General features: G+C 44.3%; 1 protein-coding gene across 4 annotated transcripts; it reads right to left on the bottom strand.

The window, feature by feature from the left end:
- Nucleotides 1-9,601: 9,601 nt before the first annotated feature.
- Nucleotides 9,602-20,738, bottom strand: LOC147011354 (uncharacterized). 4 transcript variants are annotated; one of them, XR_015052050.1, is made up of 4 exons: nucleotides 19,081-20,738; nucleotides 14,933-15,057; nucleotides 11,817-13,817; nucleotides 9,602-9,682 (listed from the first exon to the last, which is right to left on the bottom strand). XR_015052050.1 is itself a non-coding variant. In XM_085858481.1 (3 exons), the coding sequence occupies exons 1-3, from the start codon at nucleotides 19,959-19,961 to the stop codon at nucleotides 12,562-12,564; spliced, it is 2,262 nt and encodes a 753-aa protein (XP_085714607.1). In that variant the 5' UTR covers nucleotides 19,962-20,738; the 3' UTR covers nucleotides 9,602-12,561. The 4 variants fall into 4 exon arrangements, 1 of the variants encoding a protein (XP_085714607.1); XR_015052051.1 differs by having other exon boundaries at nucleotides 12,343-13,817; XR_015052052.1 differs by having other exon boundaries at nucleotides 12,485-13,817.
- Between the last annotated feature and the right edge of the window lie 2,276 nt (nucleotides 20,739-23,014).

Raw genomic sequence — 23,014 nt, 5'->3', positions numbered from 1 at the left:
AGGACAAAGACGTGTAGCAAGCTTCACACTGAGCAAAATAAAAATGCTTTTAACGGGTAGGGCTGGTGCTTCTTGGACCCACAGCCTCTGAATATTTATCACAGCAACATTCTTGGGGCTTGCAGCCAAACCAAGGTCAACTTACTCATGCAGAAAGCAAAAAACATCTTTCTTTTTATGCATTTTGTTATGTCGGCCTGTATTTGTCAGGAATCAAATTTAAATGGACTACATTTTTGTCTAACCCTCACACTGATCGACCATAAATCTGGTAGCAGAGAATGGTGATGTAAATCAGAAAGGTTGGAAATTAATTAAACAACGTTAGCATTTGGTATTGTTAAACTGTTTAGAGAAATTTTGTATCTCTCAACAATGTTGTCAAAGTTCTTGTTTCCAAAGGAACACCCTACAAGCAGAGTGCTCCAGGAGCAATGTCCAGTTTGGCAGCTCTGCAAATAACACTGTTGGAATGTCAGGACTCATCTCACCATGGGGGGAGTTCGCAGAGCTGGCAGTACCGAGAAAGACTCCTGGGTGGCCGCCCTGTGACTACAATGATAGACTTTCTTGTTAAATTACTCCTGTTAATATAACAATGTGAAACCTCGCAACAGCACACCAGTGTGCTTTGATCTGTGTTGTAGTGATGAAAAAGTGATACTCGTGATAATGTATGCATGTGATCTTAATCAGAAAAGTGATTTTCACACATCTCTTCACTGGATTGGTTGTCAAATACTGTACATAAACATGGGGAAGAGTTGGTAACTCGTGGAGATTGTGTACACAGTAACTGAGTTAATTCTTTTCAGACTCAGCTCATCAAAAATTATGGTATTCTCCATTACAATTCATTATGGTATTTGAACCTACATATTTGTTTTGCTTATAAATAATGGGTTGATTGGAGACTAGGTTCCATCATGATGATTTTATTTTGCTTATCTAGTAAACAGATTAAGTTTGTTTTGAAATTGTTATAAGTCTCATAATCATAATTTCAATGTATTGGGGTCTTCAAGTGACAGAGTATTCTCCCAATTTGTTTTTCTTCTAACTTTTTCTTGAATGGATCAAAATTTGCAGAGTAATTATAGTTTGCATCATTAAAACCAGTAACTTGGAACACATGTAAATAATCGGTTATATCACAGTTAGGTATGCCGCTGATTATTGGTGGTTTGTATTGAATGATTGATGTATTGTCAATCACTGTACCTATGGACAACGTGGCATGGATTGATCTCTTCTCCCAAGCCCACCACTCGAGCACAGATTGGTCAACATTATATATTAGGAATGAGAAGCTAACTGTAAGGAGAAATCAGTAGATGAGGAAAATCAGCATGTTATTTATATTAACCATAATGCAGAAATAGAAACAATGGTGAGACCAAACAGCAGTTATGAAATCAATTCATGGAATTAGGAATTGTACCATGTATTGTAATTGTAGTGTCGTGGTAGGGGCGCTTAGAAGGCAGACATGAGCGGAGGAACAGTCGAGCCAGGCTGTGTTGCACAAGCGGGAGCGCGGGCGTACTTTGCCCGCAGCTCTCCTTTATTACGCACTCAATACACTCACAAGCCGTGGCGGCTACGACACCCACTACAACGCCTCAGGCGGCGCGCACTCCTTATATCCCTGGCAGACACGATGATCACGCCGACCACTCCCCCACCATCATGCCCTGCCCCGCAGGTCCGCAGGCTATACCACAGTATTGCTCTCACTGATTAGTAGCTGGAACTGGCCGAACTGTAATTTAAGTAAAATTCCTCCATAATTTGTGGAAAGACAAACAAAAGATAAACCAGAATTATGCCCAGTACAGAAAGCATTGGAGAAATGAATGTTAACTTGATCAGAGTGTAAGAATTATATTATTGAAAATCGTGTAATGACACGATTAAAGTAATACCCATTCCATTTGTTCTCTGATTAATTGGTCAGGTGCATGATTTTTGATTAAGTGGTACTTCGTGTATGTTTACATACCCATTTCCCATTTCAAAATGTGCAACGAAGTAAGCGGGGTATTTCTTACACTGACTTGGCCTTATGACCATCTTTTCTCAGGACGGAAGTGTGAAGTTAGCTGAAAAATAAATAAATAAATGGCAGTTGCTCTTGAACTGCTTGTGAATGAAACTGTGGATTGTTTAGCAGATATTAATGTGAAAATGGTAACTGTGCAAAATCGAATCGTTTTGGATATGGTACTTGCTCCAAAAGGGGGGAGTCTGTCCTTTTGTTGGGTTTCAATGTTGTATTTATAGCTCGGATGAATGAAAATACACTGAAAAGTAAGAAGAGGAACCTAACTTTCATAATTATATTATTAAACAGATGATGGAATATTTTTCTTGACTTAAAGTGATCTTTGGAGGATGGTGGACATGTTTGTTGTCATAGTACTTTTCAATTGTGCTACTACAACATTGCCCTCACTGAAGGCACCTTTCCTGATTGCCTCATGTTTAAAGAGGGGGTAATTTTCCTCTTTTAGCATTCCTCTTTAATGGAATAAACTGAAGTGACCTTTCTAGAATTGTGCAAATTGGAACCCTAAAAAATACTGCTGCCCTTTCTACATGCAAATAGCAAATGAGATGATACATACAACTGAGATTTCTTTAGATTTTATCATGTCGTTTAGGTGTGAAAAGAAAAGGAAAAAAGAAAGTTAAAATTTTGATATAACATGTAATGCAAGTTAAATGCTTCAATAAGAACCTTTGTCAGTCTTATTGAAATACATAAGAACCCACAACGTTTTATTGTTTGGCGTGTTGAACCAGTGTTTAACCTTGATTTTGTTTGTTTCGGAGTGTTGAGAGCAGTTGAACTATGCAGTGTACGATTTTGTCTCATGAAGCTTTGGAAGAACTTCCACCGAAAGATTAGACGATTGCGAGAACCCAGATTTGGGTGATTGGGCATTCTTCACGTGATCATGACACAACCCCTTTCCTGAAGAGATGAGATGAGCATGTAAAAAATCCACTGAAGAGAAGGTTGGACAAATCAAACCCTGAGAAGGCAAAGACTTAACATCCCCATAGCATGGTACCTGCCTGGGGGAACGACCCTGACCACACTCGCAAACCCTTGCTCTGCAGATACATCGTGAATTGCCGTGGTCGCACAATGCACAACGAAGGCCTTGAGGGTCCATGCAGCGAGTCATTGCCACACCTGCTGATCATTGCCACTCCTACTGCTGACGTTATGTGTGCCCAAAGGTGTGAAGGCCATTGCATCATGAGGTCATCGCAGCTGGGGCCATCGCTGCTGGAGCCATCCCTCTTGCCTCTGCTGTGCATAGCTCGTTTTGGTAGAATGAACTTCTTTGCCTGAATGGCCGCTTCAGGGCCCTGAGTTCTAAGTTCTGCTGAGGCCGGACCTCTGGGTTGTGTCTCAAGCTCCCTCTGTTTCTTCAAGGATCATCTGCAACCTATTGTCAGGCCCAAGCTCATACTGGCTGGGGCCTACCTTCATGTGGTGTAGGGAGCATCTAAACTGTTTCTCATTGGGTGCTGCTCTATCTACACCCTGAATCGCTTATCTGGCCTCAGGTAGCACACCTTCACAACTCGTGACAGTTGCTGACGAACAGGCCATAAACTCGGTGGGAACACGCTCAATCACCCGTCTGGGGAACGATCAAAATGGCCGTCGTTCAACATTCTTCTCTTGTGAATGCTTGTTGCCATTAATGTCGGTGAACTTGTGAAACACGTCTTCTCTCCTTCAGGAATGGGGTATGGTGATCACGTGTCTTATAATTATGTAAATTTGTCCTAATAGGATAAAAGGGGGGGGGGATGTGGAAGAAATAAAATAATTATGTTCATACATTCTCAATTTTGTTATCCTTTGTTTTAACAAAATAGAATAAGGTGTTCCTTTTGTAATGGAATCAAATGGACTGTCAGTGAAATCTCCTTTTTACACTCTTTTGATCTCCATAGTGATGTAAATGATATACAAGCAAGATAAAATGGTGTCTTACTAAATCTTATGTGCTTTATCTCATTGAAATATATATATACATATATATATATATATATATATATATATATATATATATATATATATATATATATATATATATATATATCAAAAATAGTATTTCCAATGTTCTAAATGGAATTGTTCTGCTGGCGTCGATTGCCTGGTGGTAATTAAATAACTCCCGAAAGGCGATTACAACAGATGCCTTGTTGTCCACGGACGATTATATGACAGCATAAAATGCAATATGGTATTTTGAGAATCTAGTTACTCAATGATGAACAGAAGGTATTATCAAAGTAATCGGCTTGTGTCTCCATTCACTCGGCCTCTTTATATTTTGTCTTAACTTTGTTGGCACCCTCTCCTTCTCACGGCCGGCCTCGTATTCCCAAACTGCAATCATGATCTGAGCGTGTCTATCACCCCTTCCCTCCCAAAGTGGCCATGTCTGCAGTTCCCTTTCTCATGCTTGCCGGCTCCCCCTCCCCACCCCCCTTTCACCCTTGCCAGATGTTTAACTCTCCCATGTCTTTTGCATTCCAGAATAGTATCAAGACAAATGATTTGTGCATTTTGGGTCGAAAGAGGATCGTTTTTGTAATTGCTTGTCTTGTTATCCTTCTTCCCATGTGCATGTTTGTTGTTATTTGTAAATTGATGTGTGCTGTTAATAAATGGTTTCAGACTCTGAAAGAGAAGAACTGAATTTCTTCCACAAAACCCTGTTTAAATTTCATGTCAATTGGATGAAAAATGACAATTTTATGCAACCTTGACCTCTGACCTTTTGAGGAAATTATTAACTTATTTTGTCTTCTCTTTGGTCTCAAAGTAAAGTTTTGATGAGAAGCTCAAATGGTAAAAAGTTACACATGCAGACACACACACACACACACATGAAGACACACATGCACACGCGTGCAGACAGACACACGCACACACACACACACACACACGGGAAGACACATATATATATATATATATATATATATATATATATATATATATATATATATATATATATATATATATATATATATATATATATATATATATATATATATATATATATATATATATATATATATATATATATATATATATATATACACACACACACACACACACACACACACACACACACACACACACACACACGGGAAGACACACATATATATATATATATATATATATATATATATATACACACACACACACACACACACACACAGCACACACACACACACCAGACCCGCCCCTGCCTTCCTTCCACCCAAACCCCCTCCCCACTTCCCCCCTCCTCGCTTCCACCCCACCCCCCGGCCACAGAGTGTAGAGTGACCTTTGGTGAGGTGTCGCTCTCCCCACCCCCCCCCCCTCCCTGCTACCCCTCCATTTTTCTTCCCCCGCCCCCCAAAATATTCCTGTCAGTGAAGCGACGGGTTGTATTATAACCTCGAGAATCTCTCAATCTCAGGCGAATTTCAACATTTAAGCTTCTTTATCAACTTCAGCAGTAGTTACCACTGCTAAAAATAATAATAATTAATTTGTCCAATTCACCGTTTTGTTGGAGTGCTTGCTTGAGTGCTGAAGCCACATGGCGAGTGCTCTACATTATTTGCACTGTCGCTGAATATATCGATCGACTTGAACAATGTTCAGGGCCCACCCGACTGTGTTTGTCCCCCGCGTTGTCGTGCGGTGGCTGACTCCCTGAAACATTTTTGAATTATCATGCTATTCAGTACAATATCGTTTTTGGCTCCATCTCTCACTGGTGAAGAATCACTTTAAAACTTAAATAATTCTTGTGTCTGGATTCGGATATTCACCAAAATCTAACCAATTCGTCCTTGTCACACACCCAACCTGTCCACCAAGTCTCGTCCGGATCCATCCCCAACTTTTGAGATATCCCGCACACAAACAAACAAACAGACAGAAAGGGGGTGAAAACATAACCTCCTTCACCTTCGGTGGTGGAGGTGATACGTGCAGCCTTGTTGTACTTGCTGCAGGTGAGTGACCCAACACAATAGGAGGTCATAGTGCAACTACTGCTATTTTGGACCTATGTACAAAGTCCGTTCGTTTTATTGCATTCAGACATTCCCCTCATGTCTAGTGGGTTCATGGGACGAAGTGCGTTGCGTGGGTCTTATAGCTATGTCAAGTTATTATATCTCCATCTTCCACTCAATCCTGATTTCCATTTCAACCCTTTCCTTTTATCCATGATACAAATCAGATCAAGCAAACAATTAAACACACATGATATGAATAACGGCACCCAAGTAGCCACCTGTGAAACAATCACCACAAACAAAGACCCTCCCCGGTGTGCGCATGATGCGCCCTTTCATTCAAATGTGCACGCCAATTTACAACGGCGCCTCACCTTGCTCAACCTTCGCTCACCAAAAACTCACCTCCTCGACCACCAACATCTCCCACACACGGGAAAAATCATTTCGCGCTTCCTCGCACCTCTGCATCGATACAATTCGCCATGGAACAGGGGCGTGCTGTGCAACCCAGCCCACTTGACCGCGTGATGTGGGGACAAGCCAAACACGTTGGCAGCACCAACTGAATCTTGCCGGGGATGCCACGAATGGGCGCGTGGGGCCAACTCAACCCTCGTTAAATCACCAGAACATGGCGGGGAGGGACAGGGGGTGGGGGGTGATGGCCCAGGATCTCGGTGCAAGGCTCCAGGCCATGTCGCGCCGGATGTGAGAATGAGCCTGGCACTGCGGGGCCGGGATCAAAAAGGGGTGCACGATTCAGGTCATGGCTCATTGCTTTGGATCGTCACCCCACACTTCACCCGGAGCTTACAAAAGGCAGTCCGTGAAGCTGTCCGTTCTCTTCTTCGCCTTTGTCTTCGCCTGTTTGCCTCACCCCCTCCTTTGCCTCTGTCCCGCCCTCTCTTCACTGCTTCTCATCTGCCGTCGCTGCATCTACACGCGGGGTTGATGTGCAACAGATGTTCTTCTGGAAACAGTGCGGAGCACACGTTTCCACGAGCCCCGGCAAAGTGATTAAACAGGAGATAACGCGCCGACTCTTGTGGTATCGCTCAAGCGTAGCATCCCACGGAGGTACACGCGACACTCGCACACGTATGCACGACGAGGCTCGCAATCATTTCCCTTTGAAATGTTCTCTCCCATCCTTCTTTTCACCCCATGTTAGGGTTCCACCCTAACCCAGACAGCTTTTGTTGCACCCCATGAATGCCTTGCTCGCCTCTGCTGTACAGACTAATAACCCCCATTCACTGTCGCATACTTTTCCTCACCTGATTGTAAATTAAAGCTTTGCGTAGAAATGTTCCCAGCTCGTTTTCGTCTTTTCCTTCATTGGTCCAGCATGGTCCGCATCCGAGCCTAGCCGGGACGTTATCCCCCAACGATCTGTTTTTCTAGCAGGTACGTCCTTGGGCAGTTACGCTCGGCTGCATCTGATCCAGGAAGGTGATCTGGTTTAAACAAGGCGTACCAAGGGCATGTCCCCTGGTAATTAGATCACGTGACCATTAGGTAACCGGTATTCATTAAATGGAGGACCAAAAGTAGTGGTTGAGTTATTGGCGTTCACGCGCCGCGTCACGGAGATATCCGTGTGTGCGACGTCCGATTCCGGAAAGTCTGTTGGGAACCCGAGTGAGCTTTCCCCCCTCGTGGTCTTCTCGTCCCCGACCCCGGGTCCGCAACAATGTGTGTGTGTGTGTGTGTGTGTGTGTGTGTGTGTGTGTGTGTGTGTGTGTGTGTGTGTGTGTGTGTGTGTGTGTGTGTGTGTGTGTGTGTGTGTGTGTGTGTGTGTGTGTGTGTGTGTGTGTGTGTGTGTGTGTGTGTGTGTGTGTGTGTGTGTGTGTGGAAATTTTTACAGATTTGTCAATGAATCACTTTGTTGTGTTGTGTATAAAGTTGTTCTGATAGTTTTTTTTTACATCAGGAAAGCAGGTGACGAGTACTTTGTTTCTGCCTTGTGGAACCTCCACTTGTCCGTCTGGATCAGTCCCGCCATCATTATAAATCCATTGGTGTAGTTTCCTTGATCTTGGGCATTTATTATTGTAATTATTATTCGTTCTCCGTCCCAGTTGAGCTCACCTCTTCTCAGCCATTCCAATGAGCCTTCTTTGTCCATCCCAACTCGGTCCAATTATTTTTTATTTTCCTGCTCTTTTGTCGTTCACCCATTTGTTGGTGTTTATTTGTTGATATTTACATCTATATATATATATATATATATATATATATATATATATATATATATATATATATATATATTTGTCTATATTTCCAGTTGTTGAGGCTGTATTTGTTGCTGTTTCATTTTCCTGTGCAGTATCTTCGATTCACACCTGTTTTGGGAAATTCCTTCCAAGGTGAGTTAGGGATACATTTTCAGGTTTGTTGTGTTCATGTTTGTTTACAAATTGAAACCGATAGCCTGTTGAACATCTCACATACTCAGCTAGTCCTACACTCGTCGCTATGTGCACCTGGTTGAGTTCCATAAGACCGCTCCATCCCTCCCTCTCGTATGGGTCGGTACATTCTCAGGATGCACTTGTTTTTTTCGAACATTTTGTGGTTTATTAGGAGTTTTCTTGTTTTGATGTCTAACTTGTTGATTTCTGATTGGGGCCAGTTTATTATTCCACAGCTGTAGTGGAACACTGGTACTGCGAGTTGGTTTATGGCATTGATTTGGTTTCTTGGGGAGAGATGCGTTTTCAGAGCCCACGAAAGAGTCCAGTTTGGACGTCACTGAGACGGTGGAGACCCTCGGATTTCCCCACCATGTCCAAGCCATCCACCAGGGAGGTTCGAGGTTCTAAAGTTTGCATTATCTGCCCTTTTTATGTGTAAAAATGCAATCTCTTGTGTACAACTTTGTTTTTTTATTGATATTATAATTTTACTTTCGGCTTGGATTCATTTGAAGCAACTTTGACTTAATATTTTTTCTCTGTGAGGAATGTTTCAGTATGTAAGGGTGGGACAGCCAGACACACAGACAAACAGACAGATGGCATGACCCTATTATACATTTATAAATGTTTATTGTCACATTGAAGAGAAATAGATGATATATCTACACAAGGTGTTTGGACACTAATCAATGCTGCCAAACAACAATATGGACGTCGCAGGAGTGGCACGCAGTATGCCAAATTAGGGTTTCCTTCTCCCTTCATGTGACGTCAAAGCAGGACAAGCAGCAGACATCTTGGCTCGTTAAAAGGTTCTTGTCTGACCTGAAACCAAGGACAATGATGCATGTTATCTGCCCACATTTTTGCGAAACATGTCATGTCCTCAATTCAAAAATGAAGGCACCACAAAACTAGCTTCCCAGCAAGCAAGGACCAGGTTCGGTGATTCGACCACCGAGTGGTGTTCATCCGGCACTGTGCAGGAAGACCACTACCTGTGGTTAAAAAAAAAAAAAATCCTGAAAACAGAGGCTGGGTGGAAAACACTTACCTGTGAATGCTCCCATTTTGTGAGGAGTATGAATCAAAACTCCTTGCAGGTGTTATTTCCAAGTAAAGAGGAAAAAGAGTGCACAGCAGCAGCACAATTCCGAGGAGAAGCACAGTAGAGTCACAGAAGCCTGTGCTGGTGGGATGTAGTGATCCTGTATATGTGGTAAGAGATGCATTCTGTTCCTGATAAATTACTGCCAAACTGATAAAATCACAATCCATGTTTCTAATTAAACAAACATTGTTCATCTTTATCTGTGGTATGTGAATGTGTGAAGCCAAAAGAAATAATTTCAACACAAGGGTGTCTGTGTTTGACATTCACATCGAAAGACTTAGCTTATGCAAGTGAGATCCCAGGTTTAAACCATATATATATATATATATATATATATATATATATATATATATATATATATATATATATATATATATATATATATTGTTAGGGTTCTCGGAACCGTATGCATACAACATACAGGTGTCCCAAGTGAGTTATTCCATTAGTATACGTGCAGATAGATCCCTTCCTTGTGTGTCGTGGGAAAACATGGGGGTGCGTTGCGATGGGCTCTTAGTTCGGTTAATAAATCATTTTCTCTCCTTTTATTCTATTTTTTGTACGTTGCACTCCCTCGTTCCGTTTGTCTGAAAGGGAATGGTGGTCGTTGGGGGTGGTGACTGTGGTTGAGGCATGCACTTCTTAGCCTGCGCTAGCCTGCACACCAAAAACCATATCAACAGGGACAAGTCATTTGCATACGTGTAGAGTTCCCCATTTAAATCGCGTGTCATTATCCAACGGACGCTTCACCTCAACCTTCACGACACTTGAACCCCAATGCTACTACATTTATACAACCTCAAAACGCCTTTACTATAATGACCACACATTTGAACCACAATCCAAACTCATCTACATTCACAATTGCTGCCTCAACCACAGTCACCACCCCCAACGACCACCATAACCTTTCAGACAAACAGGGAACGAGGGCGTGCAGCGTACAATGACCGGCACTCGGACTCGGAATGTTCAGGCATCCAACTCGGAGCACAAATGTGAACACAACTCCATTCAACATCATATGGATCGCCCTCGTGCTCCACTCAATTACTGCCCCCACTCGGTGTCCAGCGCATGTTCGTGGCTGAAGAGTCCAACTGAATACCCCAGTGCCATGTTAATCTCGGAGCTCAAGCTCGTTGGAGGGTTCGGAGCTAATGTGTCCATTTTCATGGCCGTACCCTTGTGTGGGTGTGGCCAACCAAATCGTAATCATCCATGCACCAATCGCCACACTGGGAAATGCCCATCGCCACGTTTGATCCGATGTTAAACTCCTCCCTTTCCATGGAACTATAATGCGTGGTGCTTTCTGCACAGAGAAGTCATGGCTGAACAGCCAGAGATAGACACATGGCAAAACATTGCCTTATTGGTGAAAGGCAGAATGAAGTGGAGTGAACAGGTCAGAGTGAGGGTGGAACGGAACTATCAAAATGAAGTGCGAGACGAGCAGGAGATTGCGGTGCCAGGCCGAGCGAGCACAGTCATTAGAAGCAAGAGCTTCAAACACTTACAGACTTGCTTACACGTTACTGGGCAATCTTCCAGCACGTTCTTCTTCTATATTTTCCATCTCGTCTGCTGTGGAGCTATACTCATAAAAAGAGCATCAGCAATCACCTGGGCAAGTCCTGAACAGTTGTCCCCTTCAAGATGGTCCCTCTAATATGCACCTTAAACGGTTTCCTCTCTGCACATTACTGCACTCCCTACGTGCACCTCTCCCCAACCACACATGTTGGACACCGTCAGTTTTCCTTCTCTTTCCCCCTCCTTTGTGACTGGGTTTGCAGGGGCCTGTCGACCTCACCTGGTTACCAATAGGTCAAAACCACCTTGCACTTTCTCTCCTCTCTCTGAATGATATAACTTTCCTCAGAAGTGTTTCTGATTACACCTGTTGTATGAGCATACATAAGTCTGTGGCTGTGTTCCATCTGTATAACTCTGCACTGTCTCTTTGCTTTTGTAAATACATTTCTTTTGCTGCACATCACCCATCCTTGCTCTTCTAACTGTACGAATTTTCATGAATTAAATCCCTTGTTTATTGTGCGCACACCCTTCCTCGTCCTTTCAATAAAAAAATTGTTTGCTTTGTAAAGATACCCAGTTGGTTGCGTCTTTTCCTCCATTTTCCAGTGTAGTGCACATGCAGCGTTATCCGGGAAGTTTTAGCCAATGTGATTTGCTCTTGTTAGCCAGCGTACACTCACTGTATCACTCCTTCCTCTTCACTGAGGAGTGGGTTGGAAAGACGTGCCATGGCTAACTTCTGGTTCAGGTTGTTCCAAGTGGAGGTCGAATCTGTAACTGCTCAAACGAAGGTATATTTTCCTCAACGGATGCATTGTATAAAGTGATGTAAATACGGGGTCCTTCATGGGTCGACGACATCAATGAGGTTGTTTTGTTAACACTCAGTAAGTTTAAACAAAAACGTAACGTTCCCTTCATTGAAAAATCGTTTTATGCCTTGAATATTCTGGGTCCTGTTTAACAGGACAAGTTTCCCTTGAAGAACAACAAGTACAAAATCTGACATTTATTAATGGAGGGAAGGTTACGTTTTAGTTTAAGCTCATAAACTATCTGCTACCGAACATTTGCCAAGTTAAACAGTAACTCGATGCTAGTTTAGAATAAATATCCAAACCTTAATGGGTAAGGTCTTGGCATGTCAATCTTGTGAGCAACAGGACGTACAACTTACCAACTTCCGGCTCACACACAACAGCTTACATGTGAGGTATCTCTGGGTCACTCCTGGGAGATCGATCGGCCGCCTCCATGTCACGGGTCTGGTCAAGCAGAACTGACCGGGGCTAATCAACAACAAATTATTGCTCATTATATCCCGAAAAGGTTGGGCAAACATACTTACCGAGATCGTCCATCGTTGTCATGGAGTCAATGGGTTCCTCTTCAACTCCCATTGTGGAGGAAATGGAGACCTTTCATTCATCTCCCTCTGGAGGCCCGATGTTGAACAAGCATCTGTTTGATTCCACTTGGTCGAAAGTAAACTGTTCGAGTGGAATGATAAGCTGGAACGACTGAAACTGGAATCTGAGACCCTGATGTTCTCAACACCATTCTTCGGTGCACGAGGGATGGAGGTTTCCTCCTTGGTATCCGAGCACTATTCCATTTGGGATATACACCCTTTGGCTTCATTCCTCCAAGTACACGGTGAGATATTGGTGACGTCATCATTCTCCCAAGTACTTGGTGAGATCTTGGGGACGTTATCATTCTACCAAGTACACGGTGAGGTCTTGGGGACGTTATCATTCTACCAAGTACTTCCTGAGATCTTGGTGATATCATCACTCTCCCTCGTACTCGGTGAGATCTTGGTGATGTCATCATTCTACCAAGTACTGCATCAGATCTTGGTGACGTCATCACTCTCCCTCCTACTTGGTGAGATCGTGGTGTTGTCATCGTTTTTTGGGCAGCAATGGAATGTTGACCAGAATATCCACTGGCAAAGTTTCTGATATTTTGAAAAGGTATTTTCTCTGGTCGATCCTGCTTTGAGAGTCCTTGAATTGTGTCCCAGCCTTGAGTACCTGGTTCCCTCAAACTGTGAAGGGCTTTTTGAGTTTCCTCGTTTTTAAGGAAATGGGATGTTTGTCTTGTTCCTTGTTTCGGTATTTCAGTATTAAATGTTGAATACTTCTTCACACAGTCCAAGTACTCACTGAAGGGGCCTAAAATAAGTCTTTCACAAGGGTCCATCTCCAGTTGTATCACTGCATTTCCTTCAACTTCATGAGGCTCAAAGAGGTAGAGGTTACCAATCTGAACACGTAACGGTGAATCACCAGCCTCGTTACCTTCCTGATTCCCCCAAGGCACCAATGGCCTGATTCTTGCCTGGAGTGCTGCTCTTCCTCCAGGTGGACCTTGAGGTTCATTTGGAGACGTCGCTTCAAGCCTCATGGACGAACGGCTCAAGAACCTTTTGATGAACTCTGGAACCCGCGGTGACCTCTTTGCGATTCCATTGTTTGTGGGTGTTCTCACATCGCTTGCCTCTCCTGCTTGAACATGAGATCTACTTTTGAGGCAAGCGATGAACTTGTTCAAGTTTTTTACAAGAAAGGGGCTGCAATGATCATTTTCAATCTCCACAATCGTGTTGTCTCCCTCTCTGTCCGGATCAATCACAAACAGGTTGGCAACCTTAATCTTGTCAAGGTCTTCATAATCTGGAGAGAAGGACAAATGGAGAACTTCAATTCAGATGATACAATGGAAATTGACAAAACGACAAAAACAACGCACTACAACCCACACCACCAATCAATGTGACGGTAGTGATGGACGAACACCCACTACAACCCACACCCACAACCAATGTTATGACAGTGATGGACGAAAACCCACTACAACCAACACCCACAATCAATGTGACGATAGTGATGGATGAAAACCCACTACAACCCACACCACCAATTAATGTGACGATAGTGATGGACGAACACCCACTACAACCCACATCCACAATCAATGTGACGATTGTGATGTACGAACAATGGAGAAAATGAAACAAGAGGTGGAACCTCAATTATTTACTTTTTCCTTTCAGTCTCCATTGACGTCACACTGAGAGGGACCAGACGAACCAAGTGAGAGTTGGGAGATGTTTCCATGTTGGAGGTTGTTGTGGGGAGGGGGAGGAGAGGGGAACACCGTTCATTTTGTATCCAAGGTGTCAAGTCACGTGGGATCCATGATGTGTAACACACGACGGGTGTGTGTGTCTGTGTCTGTGTGTGTGTGTGTGTGTGTGTGTGTGTGTGTGTGTGTGTGTGTGTGTGTGTGTGTGTGTGTGTGTGTGTGTGTGTGCGAAACACGACGGGCGTCTGTGCCCTGGATGTGCAACATCCCGGGTGTCTGTGTCTGTGTCTGTGTGTGTGTGTGTATGTATGTGTGTATGTGTGTGTGTGTGTGTGTGTGTGTGTGTGTGTGTGTGTGTGTGTGTGTGTGTGTGATGTGTGTGAAACACACGACGGGTGTCTGTGTCCAGGATGTGTGTGTGTGTGTGTGTGTGTGTGTGTGTGTGTGTGTGTGTGTGTGTGTGTGTGTGTGTGTGTGTGTGTGTGTGTGTGTGTGTGTGTGTGTGTGTGTGTGTGTGTGTGTGTGTGCCAATGGGAGAGACATTAGAAATTCCGACAATTCACAGGAGGTCAACATGAGGTGATGAGGACGAAAATGACGGGTGTGTAACGAATGTGAAGGGGAACAAGTCCATCCTGTGAATTGGGGAGATGGACGAGTCTCCCCTTCCTTCTCGACGATGGGGAGAGTAACGTGTTCTCACCTGTGTGGTAAATCGGTACAGGTGTACACCGGCAAACGAGGCTCAGAACCGTAAAGCCGAGGATGAGCAATCCTCGGGATGGATCCGTCATTTTCACCAAGACCCTCTGATGAACGTGATCCAAACTGTAGACCCCACAAACACCGCGCGAATGACGTGACAAACGTTTTCCGTTGAACGCTCTAACTCATGACGTCACAATGCGAGGTAAACAAATCCGTGAAAACGGACACTTTGTGGTTTGTATTTTTATTCTTCACAAGAAATGGGGAAACCTCAACATAAACATGTTTTGTTTATTAATGTTTACGATAATATCCGTTAAATTCACGTTCAGGTACATTGGGGGTGTTCTGTTTCCTTTCGGCTTGATCGAGCTTGTCAAGCCGGCCGTTCCTTAGCAACCGTTTCGTTGGGGCATTTGCTTGAGTGCTTAAACCTCTTGGCGAGCGATCTACAAGCTGCTTGGTAACTGAACACACCCCTGATGTCGATTTATGGCTTTATCTGCAGGTCGATGATGTACAAGTTCCTCCACGAGCCGTGGAGCTCAGATCGATGTGAAAACAAACAGAAGATACAAAGTCTGTCCGTGTCCGCTTTGTAATCGGATTCTTCTTCCTCTTCTTCAATAACTGCTTCTTCTTCCCTTGCCAAACACGCACAAACACGTGCAACATGCAACATCACACACACACACACACACACACACACACACACACACACACACACACACACACACGTGTAACATGGTACATTACACGCACACACGCACGTGTAACATGGTACATTACACACACGCGCACATACACACACGCGTAACAAGGTACGTTACACACACACGCGTAACACGGTACGTTACACACACACACGCGTAACACGGTACATGACACACACGCGCGCGTAACACGGTACATTACACATACACACACGCGTAACAAGGTACGTTACACACACACGCGTAACACGGTACGTTACACACACACACGCGTAACACGGTACATGACACACACGCGCGCGTAACACGGTACATTACACACACGCGCGCGTAACACAGGACATTACACACACGCGCGCGTAACACGGTACATTACACACACGCGCGCGTAACACGGTACATTACACACACGCGCGCGTAACACGGTACATTACACACACACGCGCGCGTAACACGGTACGTTACACACACGCGCGCGTAACACGGTACGTTACACACACGCGCGCGTAACACGGTACATTACACACACGCGCGCGTAACACGGTACATTACACACACGCGCGCGTAACACGGTACATTACACACACGCGCGCGTAACACGGTACATTACACACACGCGCGTAACACGGTACATTACACACACGCGCGTAACACGGTACATTACACACACACACACACACACACACACACACACACACACGTGTAACACGGTACATTACACACACACGTGTAACATGGTATATTACACACACACACGTGTAGCATGGTACATTACACACACGTGACGCATGGTACATTAAACACACGTGTAACCTGTTACCTTTTATCTGCGAATATTTTGGTCTTGATTTGATTCTCGCCCCGACTACACGTAATCTGTTGGGAGAGGGGGGGTGTTGCATCACTAAGCATGCCGTCCCTCGAATGGACGTGAAGCTGGATGTCTCGTTTCCGTACGTAATATGTAGATGTTCCCAGCCAAAGCTGTTTTTGTTTCATTTTTCCAAACAAGGCCCACATTGAGTGATCAGCCGAAAACGATGGAGAACACGATCTCTTACAAAATTAATGAAGGATTCGGACGAAACGTGGTGCACGAGGTGTATGTGCGTGTGTGTGTGTAATGTACCATGTTACACATGTGTGTGTAATGTACCATGTTACACGTGAGTAGATGACAAATGGGGTTTCTGGGATGCCCATTCAAATGAAAGGGGAAAAAGGGGAAAACATTCTGACTAAAGCCCAAAATAGGAGACTAATTTTCTCCCCACCGATCGCCATCCCTTCCATAAGAGCAAATGTAAAATTGAGACTATGAAAGATTGAGATTTACTGATTAAAGCACTTCTTCCCTTTTATATTTTCATTCCACTCAAAGAGCGAACCAACGAATATTTGCCCCTGTTCTACTTTCGAGAATAACTTAATTTTCTTATGACATTCATTTCCATCGAGTATATTCACTTTATCTCTTCAAGCACGAAAGAAAGGGAAGTTTAAACAGCTTTTAAACGCAAGTTTTCTCAAATTCATTCAAAGCAAGCCGTTTCATTTTCGTGTTAAAATGAGTCAGTCTGGGGTCAGCCAAGCTGCCTCGCCCGAACCAAGCCCCAAAATTTTCTCCAAGTCATTTCCGACGTGGGACACACCCTGAAAAAAAAACATTGTTGTGAAATCTCCAATTCCGTCATAAAGTTGCTTATTTTAACCAACTTGCGTGCCGAGTGTGTTGTATTTAGAGAATGGATTGTGCAGATAATTTCTCCAACCTTGCGGATCAATCGTTTTCACAAGATGACAGGTGAGATCCTAAACCCAATTCATTATTTGTTGTTTTATACAGAATTAAATCACGATACAACCAATAATTATTGTATGTCTTTTTCTAACAGGTTGTCCCCAATAAGAACATCGTTAATAACTGATCAAGAACAAGAGGTCTTTGAATTACACGACGAGTGGCTAAAAATGAATGACTTCCTTGAAGACATTCGATCATTCAGAAGAGAATTGAATGATATTTTGTTGGCTGGAAAGAAGTTCCCTCACGTCCTCTGATCTTGAATCAGTCGAGTCAAAGGTGAGAAATTATCCCGTTGTGTGTTGTGTGTGTCTTTGACTCATTATTATTATTATTATTATTATTATTATTATTTTCAGTTTTAACACCTGTCTGGTTGAACCAATTACACAACTTAATCTTCTGGAGGAATCTGACATGACACTCCATCTTCTGGAGGTAAATGTTACATTTATTATTTTATTAATATCATAATATAATCATCTTAAAAAACCCTAATAAAAATTGTTCTTCACTTTTTGTTTTGAACAGAATATGTTGATCGAGTTTCAAAACCAAAACAAACCATCAGACTGCTGCGGAAGAAGATTTTGTTCAAAGTTATGACTTTTGTTAAATTATAAATACTTTCCTTATATAATAATTATCTGATTTTGAATTACAAGAAAAGAATAAAGGAGATGTAGAGGGGGGGGTTGGGGGATAGGTGCCCTCCCCCAACGACCCACCACCCCCCTCATCCTCTCCCAATGTGTGTGTGGGGAAGGGTGGGGGGTAGGATGAGGGGGGTGGTGGGTCAAAGGTGGGGGCGCACATGGGGGTGGGGCTTGTGTGGGTGGGTGGGGTGATCAAACGCATGTGTGGCACGACGTAGGCCAGGAAACAAGATCCGATCCAATTTAGTGGCAACCAGGGATAGGCTCTGAACTCACATACAAAATAAGTGCCATGGGATGCGACTTTAGGATATGTCCCACTGTCACCCTTCCGGCTATCTTCCATGTCGTTTACCTCTATGGATGAGTTACAGACAGAATCTCCTGCATGGAATTTGCTGTTAGGATTAGTCCAAGTCAGACAAAGGAACCCAGCTCGTTTATACGCAATCCTAAAATACGGAGTTCTTTTCCCTAAGCTATAAGGGGGATACCACGCACCTGCAAAGTCCGTACATAACTGTACTATTTCTAGTCAAATTATAGTTGTGGTACCATGCAGCCCCACAATAGTCTATTTCCTCAAATGGGATCTCTGATAATGGCAAACCTGTTTTTGAGGAGTGCGGGAGGTAGGCACATACTCAACACTTAGTCTTATTACTCAGTGTTGCATATCTGTGTGACAGGAGTCGGAACGTATTAATTACATGTAATCCTAACTCGTGCAAATGTTCTGCATGGTTCTCAATTGCTCTTTTTTCTCTCTGCTTGATTGGCCAATAGTCCATTTGCCCTTCCACTTCCCAACTTCCTATTGAAAGGGCAACCATGGCAACGAGAATTTGCTGTGGCACCTTCATTCTTGCACACCCTCCTATTCTGTCAAGAAGGCAAGTTTGCAGTGTGAAGGGTGTATCCAAACTGGTTTCCCTTCACACTTTACAGCAGTTGGTGTGGTCAACAATACCTGAAATGGTCCTTTCCACCGAGGTTCCAAAGCTGTTTTCCTCGTGAAGTTTCACCAACATGTAGTCTCCCGGCTGGAAGGTATGGTACCGGTTCCGGCAACGCCTCCTTCACCTGCGTACGTATCAATCGAGCAATCCTGGAAAGCTGTTTGCAGAATGTCAGCAAATTTTCGTCCACCATTGCAATGTCCAATTTATTCATATCAGCTGGAGCGGTTACAGGCAATCGCATTGGCCTTCCCATAAGTACTTTGTGGGGAGATAACCCCGATTTTTGGTTTATGGTCGACCGCATGCTCATTAATGCCAAAGGCAATGCGTCAGGCCATTTTAACCCTGCTTCCGCTGTTATCTTTGCCAACTTATTCTTCAGAATCCCGTTCTGCCTTTCGACAGTGCCTGCTGATTGTGGGTGGTAAGCACAGGGAAATGCTCGCTTAATTACCAACGCCTTACACGCTGCTTCCATCACTTCCCCTGTAAAGTGTCCCCCTTGATCATGTGATATCTTATGGGGGATGCCAAATCGACAGAAAAAGCTTTTCATCAAGTGCTTCACCACAATGCCCGCGTCTGCCTTCACACATGGGTATGCCTCTACCCATTTGGTAAAAATGTTTACCACTGCTAAAACACTTTTGAAACCGCATGATGGAGCCATATTTATAAAGCCTATCTGCAGGTATACGAAAGGACCCCAAGGACAAGGATGAGCCCCAAACTCGCGCGTTTTACCTGTCGTCTGTTGATTGTGCTGTTGACATACCAGGCAATTCCTGCAGACCTCTTCAGCTGCTTTCCCAATTCCTGGCGCATACCATGATTCTTGCACCTGTCTCACAGTCCCCCTCTTGCATACATATCCATTCAAATGGGCCATTCGTGCAAGCCACGGCAAGATCTCAAGATGCTATAACTTTCCCATCGTTTGTCCATAGTCCATCTCCATTCATTATTCCTCCTTTTCCCGCCATTTATAATGGTCATTAATTGGTGCCGCGGCTTGGATAGCAATGATATCCGGCAAGCTATATTGGTGTAGCTTAACATGCTCATTTGCTACACGTGCCAGCATTACCAAGGGAATGGATTGTTCTGCAGCTGCTTTTGCAGCTTTGCCTGCTTTATCATTTCCCTTATCCACATCCGTTGTCAGTTTCTGGTGAGCGCGGAACTTAATGACAGCTACCGCTTTAGGTAGCATGATGCTTGTTAAAAGTTCGATTATTAAACTGCCATTCTTAGTGGGTGTGCCCGCAGATGTTAAAAAACCTCTCATTTTCCAAATGGCCCCTTTTATCATGTACCACGCCAAATGCATAGTTGGAATCAGTGTATATTGACTTCCTGACAAGCGGACAATTCACAAGCCCTAATAAGGGCACATAGCTCCGCCTGCTGTGCGGAATAGTGTGGTGGCAGACTAGCTGCTTCCCCAATCATGTCATCAGTACAAGCAGCATAACCCACATAAACCGAACCATTCTGACTTCGGTCGGTGGACCCGTCACCAAATAAGGTTGAGTCGGGATTCTCCAATGGCTGGTGTTTTCGGTCCGGTCGCACCGTCGATACCACCTGGATCACCTCGGTACAATCATGAGGATCGCCGTCTTCCTCTGTTGGTAACAAGGAAGTTGGATTGAGAACGTTACAACGCTCTAGCCGAAGGTTTTGTCGGTGGAGTAAGGTCATTTCATACTGCATCAGACGAGTCGTGGTTAGGTGTTGCGTCTGCTTCTGTGTCAAGAGAGACGCCACACAATGGGGAACCCTCAAGGTTGCAGGGTGACCCATTACGATCTCCGCTGTGCGTTTCACAGCATAACTCTCTGCGGCCACGGCTTGTAAGCAGAGTGGCAGACCGCGTTCAACCGGGCCTAGCCTGTGGCTAAAGTATGCTATTGGGCGTTGGTGATCACCGTGTTGCCGTGTTAACACCGTTTGCGCAAATCCTTTTATTTCATGAGAATAAAGGAAGAACGACTTTTTGTAATCTGGAAGGCGCAGAGCTGGGGCCGTCGAGAGTGCTGCTTTCAATTTACTAAAACATTCTCCACTTCTTCAGTCCACTCCATTACGTTGGGCTGATTCTTACCTACCACAACACATCGTTCGTTCGTCAGAATTGCATAATCAACAATCCACTGTCTGCAATAGGTTGCCATGCCTAGGAACCGCATCATATCCTTCTTTGTACGGGGACAGGGTATTTTTGCAATTGAAGTTACCCTTCCCTTGTCCAACTCTCTTATTAGGTTAGTAGGTGGGGGTCTTGGTTCCCGTCTTCTGTTGGGACAATTTTGTTTCCAATGTCCTCTCTTTCTGTAAGTAAAACAAGCATCTTGTGGGGAATTGTCCCTCTTCCTTTTTTTCCCGATGCTTATTTTGTGATCTATTCTGGGGGTCTCCAATCCGACCGCTTGCGCGGTCTTGGGGGTCGCCTTCCCCTTTCCAGTAAGGAATGCCGTCGACCCTCATCCTCTTCCGAATCAGATTCCTCTTCCTCATCTAAAATTGCAGGCCCCCGGGGATGGAAAGGGGGGGCTCGTGACTCCCGCCTTATCTCGCAATATCATCTGAAACACTTCTTCCTTAATTTTCACCTCCTTCCCTTCTTTTTCCTCATGTCTGGCCTCGCATTGATCAGCCGCAGTGCAAATAGCTGTGGGAGGGAGGGCCTGCCAACCCAGCATCACATATTTTAATTGCTTTTTCAGGGGTGGGCGCAAACCCTCAATTAGGAAATTAGTCAACAAGCAATCAGGAATATCTGCCTCTGTTGGAATTCATCCATGCGCTAAGAACCCTTGTATTAGGTGATGTTTAAAATCCCCCGCTCTTTCTCCTGTCCTTTGCTGAATGGCATACACTTCAGTCCAATCCAAAGTTGTGGGTCTGAGAGCAGTCTCGATAGCATGATATAGCCTATCTCTAGCTCCCAGTCTATTCTCGTCTGTCCATTCCACCCCTTCATCGGCTGGCCACTCCGCTTCTCTCCACACTGTAGGCGAGAGAATTGCCTGACACAAAATGCCAATATCACGGTGTGTACATTGGTGTGTTTCTACCCCTTGGCCAATCGAATCACGAATCGTTTGTGGTTCATTTTTACATTCCAAAATTCTGTCACACATTGATCTTAGTTCATGTTCTTTAAACGGTTGAAATACGACAGCGGCTTGTGCGCATCTCCCTTCTCTACTTCGTGCAGTCGGCGCTGCTGGAGCAATTTCTCGCATGGGATAAATGGGGGCGGGGGGTACCGCTCCTTGAATTATTTTATTTTCCCCAACACACGTCATCACAATCCTTACCTGGGATCTCAGGATATATAGACTTATACGGCCGCCCAGACGACGGATTGAACAGCTGATATTGTGCAACTCACTGAGAAAGTCTCAGCGGTTGATATGCCGATGGTTGGGGAATCGATGGTACTGTATCGGTGTTAGGGTACCCTTGCCACGGTGCTGCAGACACCGAGGCAGATGATAAGCCATGTCCTGTTATCTGGCTTGGTGCCGGCACTGATGCCCCCGCATCCTTAGCTTGCCGCTCCACACCTTCTAATTGACCCTGAACCTTCAGCACCTTACCCGCCAAGGTTGCTTGCTTGGCTGCGCTTGATCTTCTAATAGCTTCCTCTTGCCATAACCCAAATCCCAGCCAATTCACTGGCGTTTTCTTACTGGATAGTCTATGGCGTCTTAGCAACTCTTCCCGCAGATTCTGCACAACTAGGAGGTCAAACGACCCGTCTTCTGGCCATGGTACATTATCCTTAAGCGTCCATTCTGCCCAGCAATCATTCTGCTCCACTGCGACCATGCCATGTAATTTAAACATATGGTAAGCAGGGGTATCACGATAAGGTTCTTTTTTCTCCTCTCGTTTTCCAGATGTGTTTCCCATCTCTGTTGCGAAACCCTC

The sequence above is a fragment of the Eptatretus burgeri genome, chromosome 15, assembly GCF_056783735.1.
Source record: "Eptatretus burgeri isolate ZD-2024b chromosome 15, Ebu_testis_v1, whole genome shotgun sequence".
NCBI classification, from domain to species: domain Eukaryota; kingdom Metazoa; phylum Chordata; class Myxini; order Myxiniformes; family Myxinidae; genus Eptatretus; species Eptatretus burgeri.
This window is presented reverse-complemented; position numbering and strand designations above follow the sequence as displayed.